At 55.1% G+C, this 15605-nt stretch overlaps 1 protein-coding gene across 6 annotated transcripts in view; it reads left to right on the top strand.

The window, feature by feature from the left end:
* Window positions 1–15605, top strand: part of LOC121098360 (opioid-binding protein/cell adhesion molecule homolog) — a 309136-nt gene that overhangs the window by 287662 nt on the left and 5869 nt on the right. For 4 of the 6 annotated variants that reach the window (XM_040616273.1, XM_040616272.1, XM_040616276.1 and 1 more), the window contains 5 exons: window positions 9493–9618; window positions 9939–10073; window positions 10151–10271; window positions 10668–10819; window positions 11116–11199. In XM_040616273.1, the coding sequence (XP_040472207.1) occupies window positions 9493–9618; window positions 9939–10073; window positions 10151–10271; window positions 10668–10819; window positions 11116–11199 (618 nt within the window). The remainder of the gene's footprint in view (window positions 1–9492; window positions 9619–9938; window positions 10074–10150; window positions 10272–10667; window positions 10820–11115; window positions 11200–15605) is intronic. The other 2 variants (XM_040616275.1, XM_040616274.1) reach the window with 1 other exon arrangement.

The raw sequence follows: 15605 nt of genomic DNA, 5'->3' as shown, positions 1-15605 counted from the left end.
AGCTGAGACGGCGATACTTATTAAAACCTTACCGCGAGGCTGTAGGGCACACAGAGAGCTGAGGAGGCAAGGAGAGCAGCTCAGCCTTCTTAAGTCATTGTAGGAAAGACCCAATAATAGGCTCGAAACCTAGAAAGTGCTTATGTATTAACTGCTTAGTATTTAGATGCTGGAGAGTTTGGTGTGAGAAGTGTGCGTGTGGCATGCAGAAGCAGCCTGAAGAAGGGAAAAGGTGAGAGCAAGTAAGCCTGGCAGGCTGTGACCTCTGGAGCAGGCTTGTCTCCCTGCTCAGGAGCAGCTTTTCCTGCACTTGGGATACTTATCCATACCAGATGGTTTGGGGCACTTTTTTTGGGGTCTACCTAAGAAACAATATGATAGTGAGGAAAAGTGATGATGTGCAGTCAACATCACGCAAAACATCCGATACAAAATGTTGACAGAGGTTCCCGTTGCTTCACGTAGCGTGCTGGGCTGGCAGCATTTATATACAGCTTGGGTTCAGGTTTTGTAGGAATAGCAGTGGTGGTTCATGGGGCTCATCTTGGTGCTGGGTGACGTGTCATGTCCAAAGCAAGTGTTCCTCACCTGCCCGTCCTGTATGTGCCTCTTGTTATGGTGTGGTCCCCAGGGGCTGACTGCCCTCCATCCTGCCAGCAGCAGTGAGAGGGTGTCACAGGAGGAACGCAGCTCCTCGTACCAAACTCTCAGAAGGCTGAGGGCTCAGCCCAGGCCCTCTGTACCCATCTAAGTTTGCCTCTTGTTTTTTTTGGAACAATGACACAGACACACTGGGTGGTGACTGAGATCTCCAGCCTTGCGTGGCAAAGATGTGGGTAGAGGAGACTCCCTCTCATGCATTTCTCCCCTCTTGGCACTAAAGAATCTCACCAGGTGGGGTGGCAAAGGGGCTGGTGATGTTTGGACACATCCTATGTGTCCTGTGTCCCTTTGCCGCACCTGTTGTCAAGTCTTTTGTCAAAGACTCTATTTGGAGGCTCAGATCTGGCTAGCCCTCACTACACCAGGTTAATTGTCCCAGTGAGGATGAATTAAACAGCTAATTGAAGCAGGAGACTCTCCCGGAGGTTGGGCTTGTAGCAGTGGAGATGGAGTTCAGAGAAATAAAAAGGAAATCAAAGGGCTGTTAAGAGGAAATGGAAAAAAAAATCACTGAGGCTGGAAAGACATCTTCCCAGCAGCAGCACGAGTCCAAACCACAGAAGGTCCGTGGCATTTAAAGTAATGCTTCACACATCCTTCTCTGGGGGCTTGTGCGTGGGTGGGGAGGGAAGGGGACTCACCCTGGGCAGAGCGGTTTGTTTAGCTGGATGCTGGATGGCGCAAGAGGGACAAAACACATCCGCATGCAAGCACAGAGGAAAAATCAATTAGCACAAGCTCCATTAGGAAGAGTCAGGGGAGCTGCTGGGGAAGAGCAGGGTTCCTTTTGGTTCTGAGGCAGGGAGCCTTTGAAAGCCACCACTTTGGGAACCGAAAGCCTCAGCGAGCGGTCAAAATGTGCTCTACATCTGCAAATGTGCTCGTAGAGCCCGCAAACAGCACAGGAGACCCTGGACCACGTGGCAGCACCATGCAAGGTGGCATTGCAGCAGCAGGTTGCAGGGAAATACTTTCTTTTCCCCCGAGGTGGAAGCAGGATGGGATGTGGCATCCAAGCCTCGTGTACGTTTGCAGGACAGGGAGCAGAGCTTGCTTCTACCCTGGAGCTGACAGTATCTCACAGGAGCGGGAGAAGGGAAGCATTGTCTGTCAAAGTGCTGTGCTGTTCTGCCATCCAGGACCACGCTGAGGGCTTGCCTGGGGTTCCTGATGCATTTTCATCAGTATTCCCCTCGGTTTAGCTATTGTGAGTCTGTAAGGGCAATGACAGGGTGCTTGAGGGTGTGTGAGCTGCTGTCTTGGCATGCAGAGCTGCCTAGAAACCTGGCTGCTAATGGCAGCTGGAGGTGTCCAGTGCCACCATTTTTGCAGGAGGGACTGCTGGGGTGTCCCTCTCCTTTACCTGCCCGCACAGCCACGTCCAGCCCATCGCAGAGAGGAGCACGGCCAGTCCCAGGGGATGTGGGGATCTGGTGGCTGCCATGCCTCAGCCAGACCAGGGTGACACAGGTTAAAGTCACAGCTCTTTGGCCAAGAATCGGGTCGATGTGAGGTGGCCCAGCGTGGCTTCCAGGTCTCCTTGGAGAGCAATGCCCTTGTTGCCAAAGGTGGTGGCTGATGTCCACAAGTGTTGCCTAGGACAGAGTGCTGCTCCCATGGATGGAAAGCAGTGCCTGTGACAAGCAATGTATACCGGTGTCCTGGGATGGGAAAAGGCTCGGAAGGACCAGCCAGACCCCTACGTCGCCCTTCCTCCTTCCCTGAACAAATGGAAGATGGGCAAGAGAGCAGACAGCCAAATGAGGAAGATGCGGCAGTGAATTCAAAGCCAGTGGGAGCCCAGAGAAGATCTAGAAGGAATAGCAAAGACTGAAGAAAGAAGCAACTGGACAGGGAATAAAAACAAAACAAACAAACAAAAAAAAGGATGAGAAGAAAAGCCCAAAGACTGGTGGAACAAAGGGAAGAGAGAAGGAAACACCCGCACAGAGGAAAGCACTAAGCGTCAAGACCGGGAGGCAGTGAAGTGGAAAAATGAAAGAATAATGAAGGAGCGAGGGTGCGGAGAGGGGGAAGGTTGGGAAAAAGGAAGAGCCTGATGGCAGGAAGAAAACGGCACGAACTGCCCAGGGAACAGCCCTGTCCCTAAAGTGGCTGGCATCACGTGCTAACCCAAAACGTCTGGAGCAGGGATGGGGTGGGTAGCACCCAGAGAGCATCCTCAGCTCCTGTTCTTGAGGCTTCCCGGAATGGGCAAAAAGGAGCTGGCAGGAACAGAGCTGGCAGGAGGCATCGGGACGTGCCGCAAGGACCGGGAGCTGATGGAACAAAAGCGTGGTGGCAGCTGATTAATTACTGCAAAAAGCTAAAATGGGGAAGAGGGGGGGAGAACTGGAGTTGTTTCCCCATTATATTTCTGAACAGAAAGAACGTTTTAGCGTGCGCACAAATAGCTCCCTGGGAAGCACTCTCACTTCCTAATTGTTCATAAATTTACTGACAGGTGGTTACACAGTAGGTATAACACTGCGAGTTTTGGTTTTATTGCTTTCCCTTGTCTCAACGTGAAAACCTGGAGGAAAAAGGGTGTGCAGCAAGCAGCCGGGAGACTCCGCCTAGCAAAGAGCGCTTGACACCCACATTTCATTTTTCCGACGTCTCATGAGCGTTTGGTCCCTGCCATGGCCAGAGTGTCTGTCCACTCCAACGGAGGGATCCATGCTGGCTTGTCGATCCCTTTGTGTTTATCTCCAATGTCTCACGGTGTCATGGTCCAGTCCTGTGGGAGGGCTCCCAGTCTGCGTGGAGACAGGGTATGGATGCGCTGTACGACGGTCCCAGGCTCCGAAGGCATCTGTGGGGAGGTGGTTTGGGGGGGGGGGGTTTCTTTCCTCCCCCTTCAGCTACACTGAAATGGTGTGCAGAAAGGCGGCCAGGCATGGGGAGAGTTGCGGTCACTGGGGGAATATCAGCCAGGCCAGAAAATCTCATCTTCGCAGCAGAGAGGATGTGTTTGAAATACACGTGTTATGATCCTTTCATGTAAAAGGATCATATAAAGTGTGTTTTACCAGGGGAAGGCTGTGAAAAGGGACTGTTTAAGACTCAGAGAAGGGAAAAGGAAGATCTCTTCTGAAACAAAGCGCCGGCACGGCACGCTGCTCACTTGGCTGGGAAATTTCACAAAAATCATTCTGTTGACCAAACTGTAGCTGTCGGATATGTTTAATCCATTATCTCGATAAAATCAGCTCTGACGAGCCTCTTGGATTGGGCTGCCATCAGAACAGGTTCGATCACCAAAGATAATCTTCACTGCCGAAAAGCAACAGTTTTTTTAAAACTCCTGACATTGTGTCTTTGTCCCTGGTGCTTCCCCCCCGCCCCCCGCAGGCTGGATGAGAGGTCAAGGTGCAATTCATGCAGCATTGCTGTGTGGGTCCTCTCAGCTGTCCCCTGCACCCCAAAACCAAAGGTGAGTTGGAGGTGGGGAAACAAATCCGTTTCTGTCTGGCAGCAGGTGCTTCCCAGCCAGGAGCTGGCTAACGGGTGCATGCCCACATCTCTTTTTTAAGGGCATCAGCCCCAAACAGGAGCCGTTTTCAGGAAGATCTTGTGTAGGTGGTACCTTCAGCAGGCACGCAGGGCTGATGCCATCCTGCCGCGCTTCTCATCCGTGAAGGGGATGGAAAGCACTGGCAAAATGTGAGCTTTCAGTATATTTGCTCTTTCAGTATATTTGCTTTCTTTGTGCTGACTTCCCGTACGCTAATGAGACCTCACCTGGCGACATCTCTGACAGCTCCATCCTGCGTATGGTGGGGAGGCTCACGCAGAGCTGGAGGTGCGTGGGGCTGTAGGCAGCTGGGGGTACCAGGTAGGGAAGTGGCATGAGCTCCGGTAGGCATCCGACCCCTGCCAAGGTGATGTCAGGTCCCGCTTCCTGGCAGTGACAGCATCACCCATCAGAGGGCACGGGCCCCTGCTGCAGCTGGGGAAGTGAAGGAGCAGCGGGAATGCTGCATCTCCCCAAAACAGGAGGTGTCCGAGAGGGGGTGGTAAGTGATGCGCCAGGGCAGGTGGGTGGCCCGCATTAGGTGGGATGGTCTCTGTGGAGGATGTCACCTCCCCACAGAGTGCTGAAGATAACAAGTCCCCCTCTGCGGGCAGGGCCATCCCTGTGGGGACCCAGTAGAGGTGGGTAAGTGGCTGTTGTCTGGTGGTTTGAAGAGCCCATAGGTGCCCATCTATCATCTCACCTTATCAAAGGTGTAGGATAGAGGTGTCTCTTAATGGATTAGGAGCTAACGATGTGGAGGAGGGACATCAGTTGTATGTGTCAGCCCCGGCACTCGCACAGGCTCTCTGCTCCAAGGCGTGCAGCAGTAATGATCTGGCAGCTAAAAATAGTCTGGGGCCACGGCGGTGAGCGTCTCCGGTAGGGATCGGCGCTAGGGAGCGGCCGGGGGATGAGTCAGCCTGCACGCGCTCGCGTGCGTCACCGTCACATGTAGCCGATGATCACGCAGCGATTACCGACCCGCTGTCTCTTCCCGCATGGTTTAGCAGGGAAGCTGCATCCCCACTGGCACGGGCTGGACTTGCACATCCCTGGCCTCATCACGCTTGGGTATCCGCTAGCGGCTCACAAGGTCCGAGCCCCCCAGTTGCTTTTGTCCCCAGCTGGGCTGGCTGTAGAGCAGCAGCAAGGGCAAACCAGTGCCCGGAGGAGGCACTGGGACCAGTGGTGTTTGGGAGAGTCCCAGGGACTGCTTGGCTGTGCTTGCCAGGGATACCCCCAGTGTGGTGTGTAGCATCACCGGACACGGCAGCGTCACCAAGGCATGGCGCCACGGCCAGCCCCGCAGGGCTATTTGCAGCTCCCAGCCTGGGAGGAGAGGGGAGAGATGGTGTCTCACGGACCCCGGGAGTGGTGGCAGAAACCGACACACGCCCAGGCCCGATGGAGAGCGTGAATCGGTGCATAGGGCGGTTTGGGTCTCAAGCGGTAAAGAAAGGAGATAAATCACAGGCTTATTGTTATTGAATTTAGTGGCATCGCTTTCACATTCAATTTCTCTTGCCGGCTTTCCTAACAAACAAGGAATTACAGCGCAAATGTATTTTTTGGCCTACCAAACATTATGCATTAACTTACCCGTGATTAATATTACGCAGGGTTGACGAAATCCTCTGTGGGCCTCTCACTGCTCCGGCGAGACCATGCCACTCGTCACTTGCTTGGGATTTATTCTGTATTCAATTTGCTTGTTGTCGTAGTCTTTTTCCTTAGCTATTGTATGATCAGGCGTGTAGTGACGTGTGTGCAGGCTAACGCGAGCTGCTCAGAGGAGCAAGCTTTTATATTCTGCACACAAGGAAGCACCAACCTGGCGAAAGGCAGAGAGGCAACGATGCTCCATCTCTCCAACTGAGCGGCAGCCCTACTCTTGCCACTTCTCTAGCTGTTAGTATGTTCAACTGGTCATCATTTATTCTGTATGTAGTGAGGTGAGGCTGTCGTAACTACTGGGTATTTGCTGTGTAGGGGATGTAGGACAGGTGGAGGTAAACGTGAAGAACCAAAGGTAATCGAGGGAAAGGATGCTGTCAACATCCTAGGGACAGCATCCATAGTCATGCTGGTGGGCCGCAAGGTATCAGCAGGACTATCTGACCCAGCCTGTCAAGGACCAGGAAGACTCTATAGTGGGACAGAAGAGCCTCTGGACACTGCCCAGCACTGATCCCAAGCTGTCCTCAACTTGGGACACGGCAGCTCTGGTGGCATGCACTCGTCAGGGCAGTCGTGTACGTGCCTCAGCTGTACCCACCTCATGGCATTTACAGGGCACAGCTGCAGGTTGGTTTTATCCGTGCAGTCATGTTTGCTGATGGAGTTATCCCACCTGATGGCACTCAGGTCCCATCTGCTGATGGCCATGTCCCTGCATGGGCCCAGCTTCTGCCAGCTCCTCCCAAGGAGCCCTTGTGATCCTGTCCTTGACAGCCCACCCAGTGAGATCTATAGAAATGTAATCAAGGTCCTTAGATGTCCTTCTCTAAGTCCTGCTAACCTTGTAGGCAACGATCGCCGTCGCGGCAGGATATCGAGCCATCCGGTGGGGTCCCCGCACTTTCCGTGGCTGTCCCTGCCAGCGCTCGAGGGCATTTCTGATCGGATTAGGCAGGCAGCAGCACAGCATGGCAGTGCTACCCTGGCCCCTGTGGCTTCGGGGCCATGGCCAGTGGCTTTGGGAGGTGCCGTTCCCCTCTGCGAGACCTGCTGGCTTGTCTGCCTGCTGTGTCAGCATCCTTTGCTGGAGGGGAGGGCTTTGGAGCTGATGTGTGTGTTTGTGTGGCTTGGTGTCTGCCAAAATGGGAGCGTTCGGGCTGCAGTGGCTATTGGTAGTGATATTTTCCTGTGCAGGAGTGGAATTATTTCTGTACCTGGGAGTAGGACAGGCTCACACCTGCGTGCAGAGCACCAGCCTCTGCATGTCACTTTGTACTTGTGGGTTGGGACTCGGAGGATGGGAAAGAAATGATGGCCATGAGCTGGGAGAGGGCTGGGAGGGTGAAGATGCTCCAGCGAGCTCCAGCGTACCTCCTGCGTGTGTGACCCCCTTTTCAGGCTGGGAGAGTGCAGCCCTGTTGTAGGGGTGTGTTGTTGAATGACAGTCGGATGGTGATCATCCTGGGGGACAGCCTTGACAGAGGCCGTGTCCTTAGGCTGGTGCCAAGCGGGTCTACAGCTGGGGTGCTCTCTAGTCCGTCTGCCTTTGATCAGTCTGGCCTGTCTGAGTGCCTTTGTCCACGGTCTGACCCCAGCAGGGCTGTGTGCAGGAGGTGGAATGGGCAGGTGATGCTAGAAATACAGAGGCGGAGCGGATGCTGTGCAGGGAAAGGTGTGCGGAGCTAATTTTGCCTCCTGTGTAGTAGATGAAATCTCTGCCAGGAGATGTGGATCAGATTGGCTTCCTTGACGTGTGTTGCTCTCGTTTTATGTAGTTTTAGCTCTTTGTGGGGGTTCAGAGCTGAGCACCACAGCACCTGCACAGGGAGGGCTTGCCTTCCTCTGGCAGCATGCTTGCCTGCAAGCACTGTCTGCACCTGGAGCACGTCTATCTAGTAAGGCTGTGAGAAGCAGATGAATGTCTGCATGATGCTTGGGGGTTGGATTTTTTTTTTCACCCCATGTAATCCGTGGCATGCGTAGCCTCGCAGGTAGCATGGAACAGGGGGGATCATCCTGGAGAAGTGCTGGGTGGGAAGGGAGGGTGGTGCCTTGAGTGCAGCAGGGATAGTACAATGGTCGTGATTTCGCTGGTGCTATGCATCACTCACCATCACTCTCATCTGACTCCATGGCTTTTATAAGAGACAGAAGAGTCAGGGTGCCATCTGGAGCAGGCATCCTAGGGTCTCAGCATCCACTAATGGTGCTGCTGTCATCTTGGACCAAAACTGCATACGAGGAGGTCTGGTTTGCAGGCTTGTGAGTGGGTGACAAATCCCCAGTTGTGGGGCGGCTTGTCTTTGATGCTGTTGGTTTTAGATGTTCCTGGTACCTGTTTTGAGATGCTGTTAACGGAGGGGAGAAGTGCAAGGATGCTGCTAATAGGGCATAATGTCATCTCCCTGGCTGAGCAAGGAAGGACCATCGGCAGCCTTCCCATGGTGGAGCTCCTTGGGGCCACACCATCGGAGCTGGCCAGCCCTGCTCCAAGTGGTAACTACATTTCCCAACAGTTGCCAGGGCACACTTTTCATTTTTGGATTGCTGCTTTCCCCTGAAGGACTCGGACAATCTCCCTCTGCTATAACAAGACTGTACTTCTATATTAATGTGTCAAGTTGCTGGGAAATTTACTGCTTTGCAGGGCCCATCAGGCCACAGAGACTGCGCCACGTCTTTGCTGCGGCTTGTCCCCCCTGTGCCGTCTCTCCCAAGCCTGGGAGCAAAAGGCTGGCTCAGGGTGCTGGGTTTTTAAAGCCTGGTGAGGCTCAAAGCCTGGCGGTTACGGACCGAACGCCGCAGGGGATGTAGCGCCGGCCCCGCTGGGCATCCCTCTGTCCTTACCCAGCCTGGTCAGTTTAGAGCCCTGGCTTGCACAGTCCTCAGGGGCGAGAGGACACCAGAGCAGCCCTCATGTCCCCTTCCAGGTGGTGCCGGTGTCAGCGACAGTATTTTTCAGGCAATCACCCCAGTGCTGTGGGAGAGCCCTCGGCACAAGGGTTGGGTGTGCGACGCCACGTGAGCTGGGGCTCTGGGCACATGGTGTGCTCAGGGAGGGGGTGCGAGGCATCCTTTCTGGTGTTGTTGAGTGGTGTTTACCTTGGGGCAGGTCATTTTGTACAGCCTTACTTGTTCCCTGGGGTACAGACCCTTTGGGGGCTGCATTCGATGGCCCAGAGTGCTGGGAAGCGGCGCTGGCGAGTGGGCTTTAATTGCTTTTTGCCGGGGCCAGGGATATTTATGGGTGTGGAGATTGCCAAGTTATTTATTAGATGGAGTATCTGGGGATAGAGTAATATAAATCACTGTGGCCGGTATTGAATGGAGCAGACGCTCAGTAATTTAAACAGCTTTAATAAATATGCTAAAATATGAGCCTTGTCATGGGCCATAACGAGAGCTGGTTATCGGGGGCTCAGCCACGGGGAGGGGCACCCCTTCGTGCCCTGGGTCCGTGCTCTGCTCTGGTCCGAGGTGCTGGTTTGGAGACACAGGGTTGGCAACCAAACAGAGTGATGGGGTGGACACTGATGTCCAGTGATGGGGCAGATCTCACTGCCCGGGCTTCCTGGCGGGGTGTGGTGAGCTGGAGTGTTGACAGTGGCTTTGCTCTTCTTTTTGTCTTGCAGTTCCCCCCCAGATTGTTAACATCTCATCTGACATCACCGTGAACGAGGGCAGCAGTGTGACTCTCATGTGCCTGGCCTTCGGGAGACCGGAGCCCACCGTCACGTGGCGGCACCTCTCTGGGAAAGGTGAGACCACACTCAGGGCTTGGTGGCTGAACCATCTCGGTCCGAGCTGGGGTCTCACCCAGCCCACGTGGGATGGATGGATGTCCCTATAGAGGTGGCCAGGGTGGTACAAAGATGGCCTACAGTCCGCTGCTGTCTGTTGTGGAGGGTGGAGGTGCTGGCCCTTTGATGTGCCCTGATATGGGGGTGATGATGCTTGTTACAGGATGTCCCAGGCTTCCTGGGTATAGGGCATGCCAGAATCCAGGCAGAGGGTGTAAGGGGGGGGCAGGTCCCAGTGTCCATGGGCAATGGTGCCATGTGTTCGGGACATCTCCCAGGGCAGGGCTTTGTAAGCGAGGACGAGTACCTGGAGATCACAGGCATCACGCGGGAGCAGTCCGGGGAGTACGAGTGCAGCGCTGTCAACGACGTGGCTGTCCCAGATGTGCGGAAAGTCAAAGTCACCGTCAACTGTGAGTGGAAGGGCCGGGGGAATTGTGGCGGGGTGGGCATGCGTGGCCCAGAGTGATGCAGTACGGCGTCTCCGCAGACCCGCCGTACATCTCGAACGCCAAGAACACAGGCGCCTCGGTGGGCCAGAAGGGCATCCTGCAGTGCGAGGCCTCGGCCGTCCCCATGGCGGAGTTTCAGTGGTTCAAAGAGGACACCAGGTGAGGGGTTGCAGAGGGGAGGGCATAGCGGGTTGGGGGGCGGGGAACCACACCAGCCTGGGGGCTGAAGTGTGGAGAAAGGCTGGGATTAATTCATTTTTGTGGGTCTGAGCGCTTAGCTAAAGGCTGAGGGGGTCCCAGGGGGCTTTCTCTGTGGATGGTGGCTGTGGCTTGCAGGGGGTGATGTTGGCCACATGAGTCAGGCAGGGAGATGAGTTACGGGATGGAGAGCGTGGTGTGCTTTCGGGCAGCGTGTTGGGGCTTGTCTTGGTGACAACATGTGGCTGTATAGTGGTGTTGGTTGGTGGGAAGAGAGGGGGTGCCTGGGAAGAGAGGGGGTGCCTGGGGAAAGGGCAAGATATATCGCAGAGTGCCATCATCCACATTTCCCCACAGGTTAGCAAACGGGTTGGAGGGCGTGCGGATCGAGAGCAAGGGCCGCCTGTCAACGCTGACCTTCTTCAACGTCTCGGAGAAGGACTATGGCAACTACACGTGCGTGGCCACGAACAAGCTGGGCAACACCAATGCCAGCATCATCCTGTATGGTAGGTGCTCTGTTTTTTTTGCAGCAAGCTATAGCAAGGCAGAGGAGGATGAAGAGGAGGCAGCGAGGTGGGCGGGCAGCTGGCGATGGAGTGGAGCTGGCTGTATTTAGTGTTGCTGGCCTGTTGAGATGCCAAATGGGGTGGCAAGGTCCCGCAGAGAGGATGCAGCAGCTGATATCTGCATTGGCCCCAGCGGGCGCACACAGCTGGGCAGTGCTCAGTGGTGGGCACGGCGCTCACGGGTGTTCAGGGGCACGCAGCAGAGTCAGCTGGCAGGCAGCCGTTCGTCTTTGCAGAGCCGGAGCCGCAGGCGGAGAAGAGGCTCCTGGCCAAGCTGCGGCATCGCTGGAGCACAGGGCCGAGGAGGGGGCCCGGGCCAGGTGAGCATGCGCTTCGGGTGCACGGTGTGGGGGTTGTCCCGGGTGCTGGACTGGCAGGGCTACCGGCAGTTGTGTTATAGCGGCAGCAGCAGGCTGAGCGCTGGAGGCGTGGAGGGCCACAGCGGGGCAGCTCGCGTCGGGTGCTTTTGTGTTTGAGGAGTGGTAGACTGGGCAGCTGTCACTGAGGAAGGCGATGTGTAGCTGTGGCACGTCCCTGTGGCTTTCTGGCAAGCTGAGGGGGCTATCACAGACCCTAATTTGTTGTGTGCTGCTGTATTCTGTTCTGCACCAGCCTGCCCTGCCCCGTTCCATTGCGGTCAGACCTGTCCTGCTTGGCTCCAGGGGTTTTGGCTCTGGTCTATTCTGTTGGATTCTGTACGGTTGAGTTTGGGTCTGCTCTGCTGTAATCTATGTTGTTTTGTTAGGGGCCAGGCCGTTCTATTCTAATCCGTTCTCATCTGCCCTGGTCCAGGCTCTTTTCTTTGGGTCTAGACTGTCAGGTTCTGTTCTCATCTTTTCTCTTGTGTTTTGATCGATCAGGTGAACTCCGATATGGGCTGATCTATTGTGTTCTAACCCATTGTATGGTTTTCGGCGCTGGGCCAGTCTGTCCTGCTTGGGTCGTGTTGTGGTCTGGTGTGGGTTGCCATTTGTCCCGGTGTGGTGTGTGCTACAGCCTCGCAGTTGGGAGGCTGAATGCAACCGTCTGTCCCTCACCACTCATGTTGCCAAATGGGTGGGACAGGGAGGGCACAAGCATTGCATGAGGACAGAGAAAGAAATCCCGTGTTGTCAGCTGCGTTTGTGGCGCTGACTGGAAGGATATTGTTGCAGGAGCTGTGCTAGAAGGAGATAACTGACATCAGGAAAAAAAAAACCCAACTTTATTTCAGTAAAAAAAAAAAACAACACTACTGTGCGTGAGCATGCAGGGGTTGACCCGCACTGGGGAGGCTGGCTGTGTTTCCTCCGTGGAGGCTCAGGGTAGTAGTCCCACATGGTGCCAGGCGTCTACTGGTGTGTCCCTAGCGTCTGTGTGTCTGTTTAAGGGGTAGGGATGTGCTAGGGGGTTGCTGGAGAGCAAAGTGTGATGGTTTGGTCCCCGTGTGGTAGAGTTCCTTCAGGCTAGAGCGGCAGTCTCAAGGCACTGGAGTCTGCACCCCAGGATTTGTGGCCACCTTTCTGCATCTGCCAGCTTCTTTGTTCCTGTCCCACCAGCACCCTTGCTCTCACTCTGATTTAGACCTGCACACGCTGGTCTCCCCATCTCCCATGTAGATGTGAGAGTCTGCCGGCAACGTGTCTCCCAGGCTGCGCCGTGGCTTGTCACCTTCTCATCATAGGTGCCTGGCAGTGTGTCCGGGGCGGGCGGTGTGTGTGTGTTGGGCGTGTTTATGTGGCTGTCTTGGGTTCAACATGGGTTCTTTGGACTGCTTGTGTCAGGGCGTGTGGCCAGGGTTGAGTGTGCCTGCATAGGGGTGTATGGCTACACCCAGGGCCACCACATCTACAGTGTGGAGTCTTGAGGCATCTCCCCACTGGCTTCTGTGGCTCACTGTGGTGGTGCCCACATCTCCCCTCTCTGCCTCTGGGTCTTTTTCCCGGTTGCAGATGGTGGGTGTCTTGGGATATAGTCCGTGCCTTCAGCTGTGCTGCCCCTCACTGCAGGGCATCTGGTTGTCCCAGTTTCTGTCTGTCAGTGTATTGCTGTGGGTCTGAAGCCCTCCTGCAGTGCATCCAGTCTCAGTGCCTCTTGCTTCGTGTGCGTCTGCATCGTCGGGCACCACCTCTGTCTAGCGGCGTGTCTGTGCCTGTCTTCTGTGTGGTAACAAGGCTCTGTGTCGGTCTCTGGGTGGCTGTAGGCACGTGCATGTGTGCTTTGGGTCTGCAGCAGCACAGAGCACCCTCGTTCACATCTTGCAAGGCTCCCGGTTGTCTTGGATGGTGTGTGTCACCTGTCTATCTTCCTGCAGTCCTCTCTCTGTGGCTCAGCCTGTTCCTGCCGTGTGAGCGTGCAGGTCGGTCCCAGTGCACGCGTTGTGCCTGTCCGTCTCTTGGACGTCACCTTGGGCAGCATCCTCCATGTGTGCTGGGATGTGAGCACCATTGCCAGTGGTCACTGTGGGGTGGCCCTAGCTGTTTCTCTCAAGGTGGCTGTGACACGTGGTTTGTGACACGTGGGTCTTTGTCTCACTCTGCCTCAGCAGGTTGAGGTCTGTGGTCTTTTGGGGGGTGTTTGTCAGCGCTACCCTCTTGGCACCCCTTTGTGGTCATCCCCACGGTGCTGCCACATCTGTTTGTAGGTGCTTTCTCTTTGCCTCTGGACACGTGTCTATGCTGGTGGCTCTTAGCAGCTTCTGTGTCTGGGCGTTTCATGCCTTGCCTTTTTCTCCATGTCCCTCCCTCTGGCCGTGGGCTTCTTCCTCACTCTGTCCTTCTCTTGTTGGCCATCTCCTCTTCTCACCCGCCCTGCTTGCCTACACCTCCTCTGTTCTCCTGCTGGCGCTCCGTCTGTTCCTCTGCTGTTGAGCGTGCCCTTCTAGTTGTTCTCAGAGGCTCTGTCTCATGGTCTTGGTGCCAATGTGCCCCCTCCGTGCATTCTTGTGTCCTTGCAGGTCTTGCAGTTGTCCATGTGTGGCAGGGCTCTGCCGGGAGGACGTTGGGGATCACGTCAGCTGTCAGGCAATGGGTGGGAGGTGCTCTTTTCCTCTGAGGGGCAAGGACCCTCTCTGGAGTGCGCAGGGATGCCAGCAGCCAAAGGCGCTCCTGTTCTCTAGGCCATGGGGTCACCGGGGGAGTTACTCCACCCTTGGGTTTCACGTTGGTACCACCTCACGGGATGTGTGTGGGGCCGAGAGCGATGTCCTGCTTTAGCAAATGGATGGCTTGTCCACCGAGGCCTGATCCCTGATGTGTGAGCAAACGAGACTTTACAAGCAAATGACCAACTGCATCCTCCAGTCGCTGAGGAGCTGGTGGGTTGTGACCTGCTTCCCTCCCTCCAAATGCTGATGAACAACTCATCTCCCTACCAAGCACCCTCTACCAATAAATAAAAGGATCTCACCTTCCCTGCTCCTGTGTGCACCCACCACAAGACACCCAGACACATTTATCCAGGGTCACCCGAGATAATTATTGGATGGGCACCTGGCTGGGAGACCACAACAGAGACTAAGTCAGGCAGGCTGCAGGAGAGCTACTAAGTAGATGGGGAGAGAGTCACGGAACCAAAGAAAGAAAACTACATGCAAAGAGAGGAGAAACTGGGGAGAAGGAGGAGGGGGAGACAGGGGGAGAGAGATGAGCATGGAGGAGGGCAAGAGAGAAGTGGGGGGGACGACGACGACAGAGAGGGAGAGGCAGAGGACAAAAGGAGAGAGGGACAGAGAGAAGTGGAGAGAGAGACCAAGTCAGAAGGACATAGGCAGACAGACGCCCAGAAAGGGTGAGATGGGGGCACAGAGACAGAGCAAGATTTAGCTACTGAGACCACAGCAGCTACAACGAAAGAGTGCTACAGACAGAGAAATGCCGGGAAGGACACCAAGGAGGACACAGGAGTCATAAAAAAGACAGACTTGCAGAAGGGGAATGAGCAACAGAGACAGGCAGGAGCAGAGTTACATAAAAGGCGGCAGAGACAATCAGAGATGGGGACAGCAGAAGGCCTAGAAAGGAGGAAGAGAGGGGAGGTGGAAAATGGGGAAAACATGCTCAGATGCCAAATGGTCAGATTTGGGGTACTCGGGAGGATACAAAAAGGAGACTTGGGAGCTGAGGGGAGGATGCACAGACAGGGAAATGGTTAGATTAGAAAGAAAGAGGGGACAAACAACCAAGGGGAGAGAGGATGACTCTCAGGGTGAGAGAGAGAGGGCAAGAGACAAGCACAGGGAGAGGGTGGAGTATGGGGGGCAGCACTGGAACCACACAGACGCAGAGGTGCAAGTGGAAGGAGGGCAGCATGCGAAGATGGACAACTGGGGGCCAGAGAGATAGTGTCATGGGGAGGGGCGGACAGCCTCATGGAACAGAAGGAAGACGTGCCCAGAGATGAGGAGACGGGGGGGGGGGGGGGCACCAGTGATGCCAACAAAAGGAGATGGACAGCGCAACGTGAGGCACAGAGAAGGAGTCCAAGAGATGGAGAAGATGGAGCCTGGGAGAAGAGCACCTACACCACGAGGGAAAAAAAGGACTTAGGTAGACACACAAAGGGACATGGCCTCTAAGAGACATCGCCAGACCCCAGAGGGAGGGAGGGGACAGTAAAAACAGAATTGAGAAACTAAGGGAGTGAGACAAACCAAAAGGGGGACAAACCTGAGTGAGACACCCGAGAGGCAGAGCAAGAGAAGGGGAAACAGAGAGTGTGGAAGATGGAGCACAGGAAAGACACAGGG

Source organism: Falco naumanni, chromosome 16 (assembly GCF_017639655.2).
Source record: "Falco naumanni isolate bFalNau1 chromosome 16, bFalNau1.pat, whole genome shotgun sequence".
In the NCBI taxonomy this organism is placed as follows: domain Eukaryota; kingdom Metazoa; phylum Chordata; class Aves; order Falconiformes; family Falconidae; genus Falco; species Falco naumanni.
The sequence above is the reverse complement of the archived record's forward strand: the minus strand, read 5'-3'. Positions and strand labels throughout refer to the sequence as shown.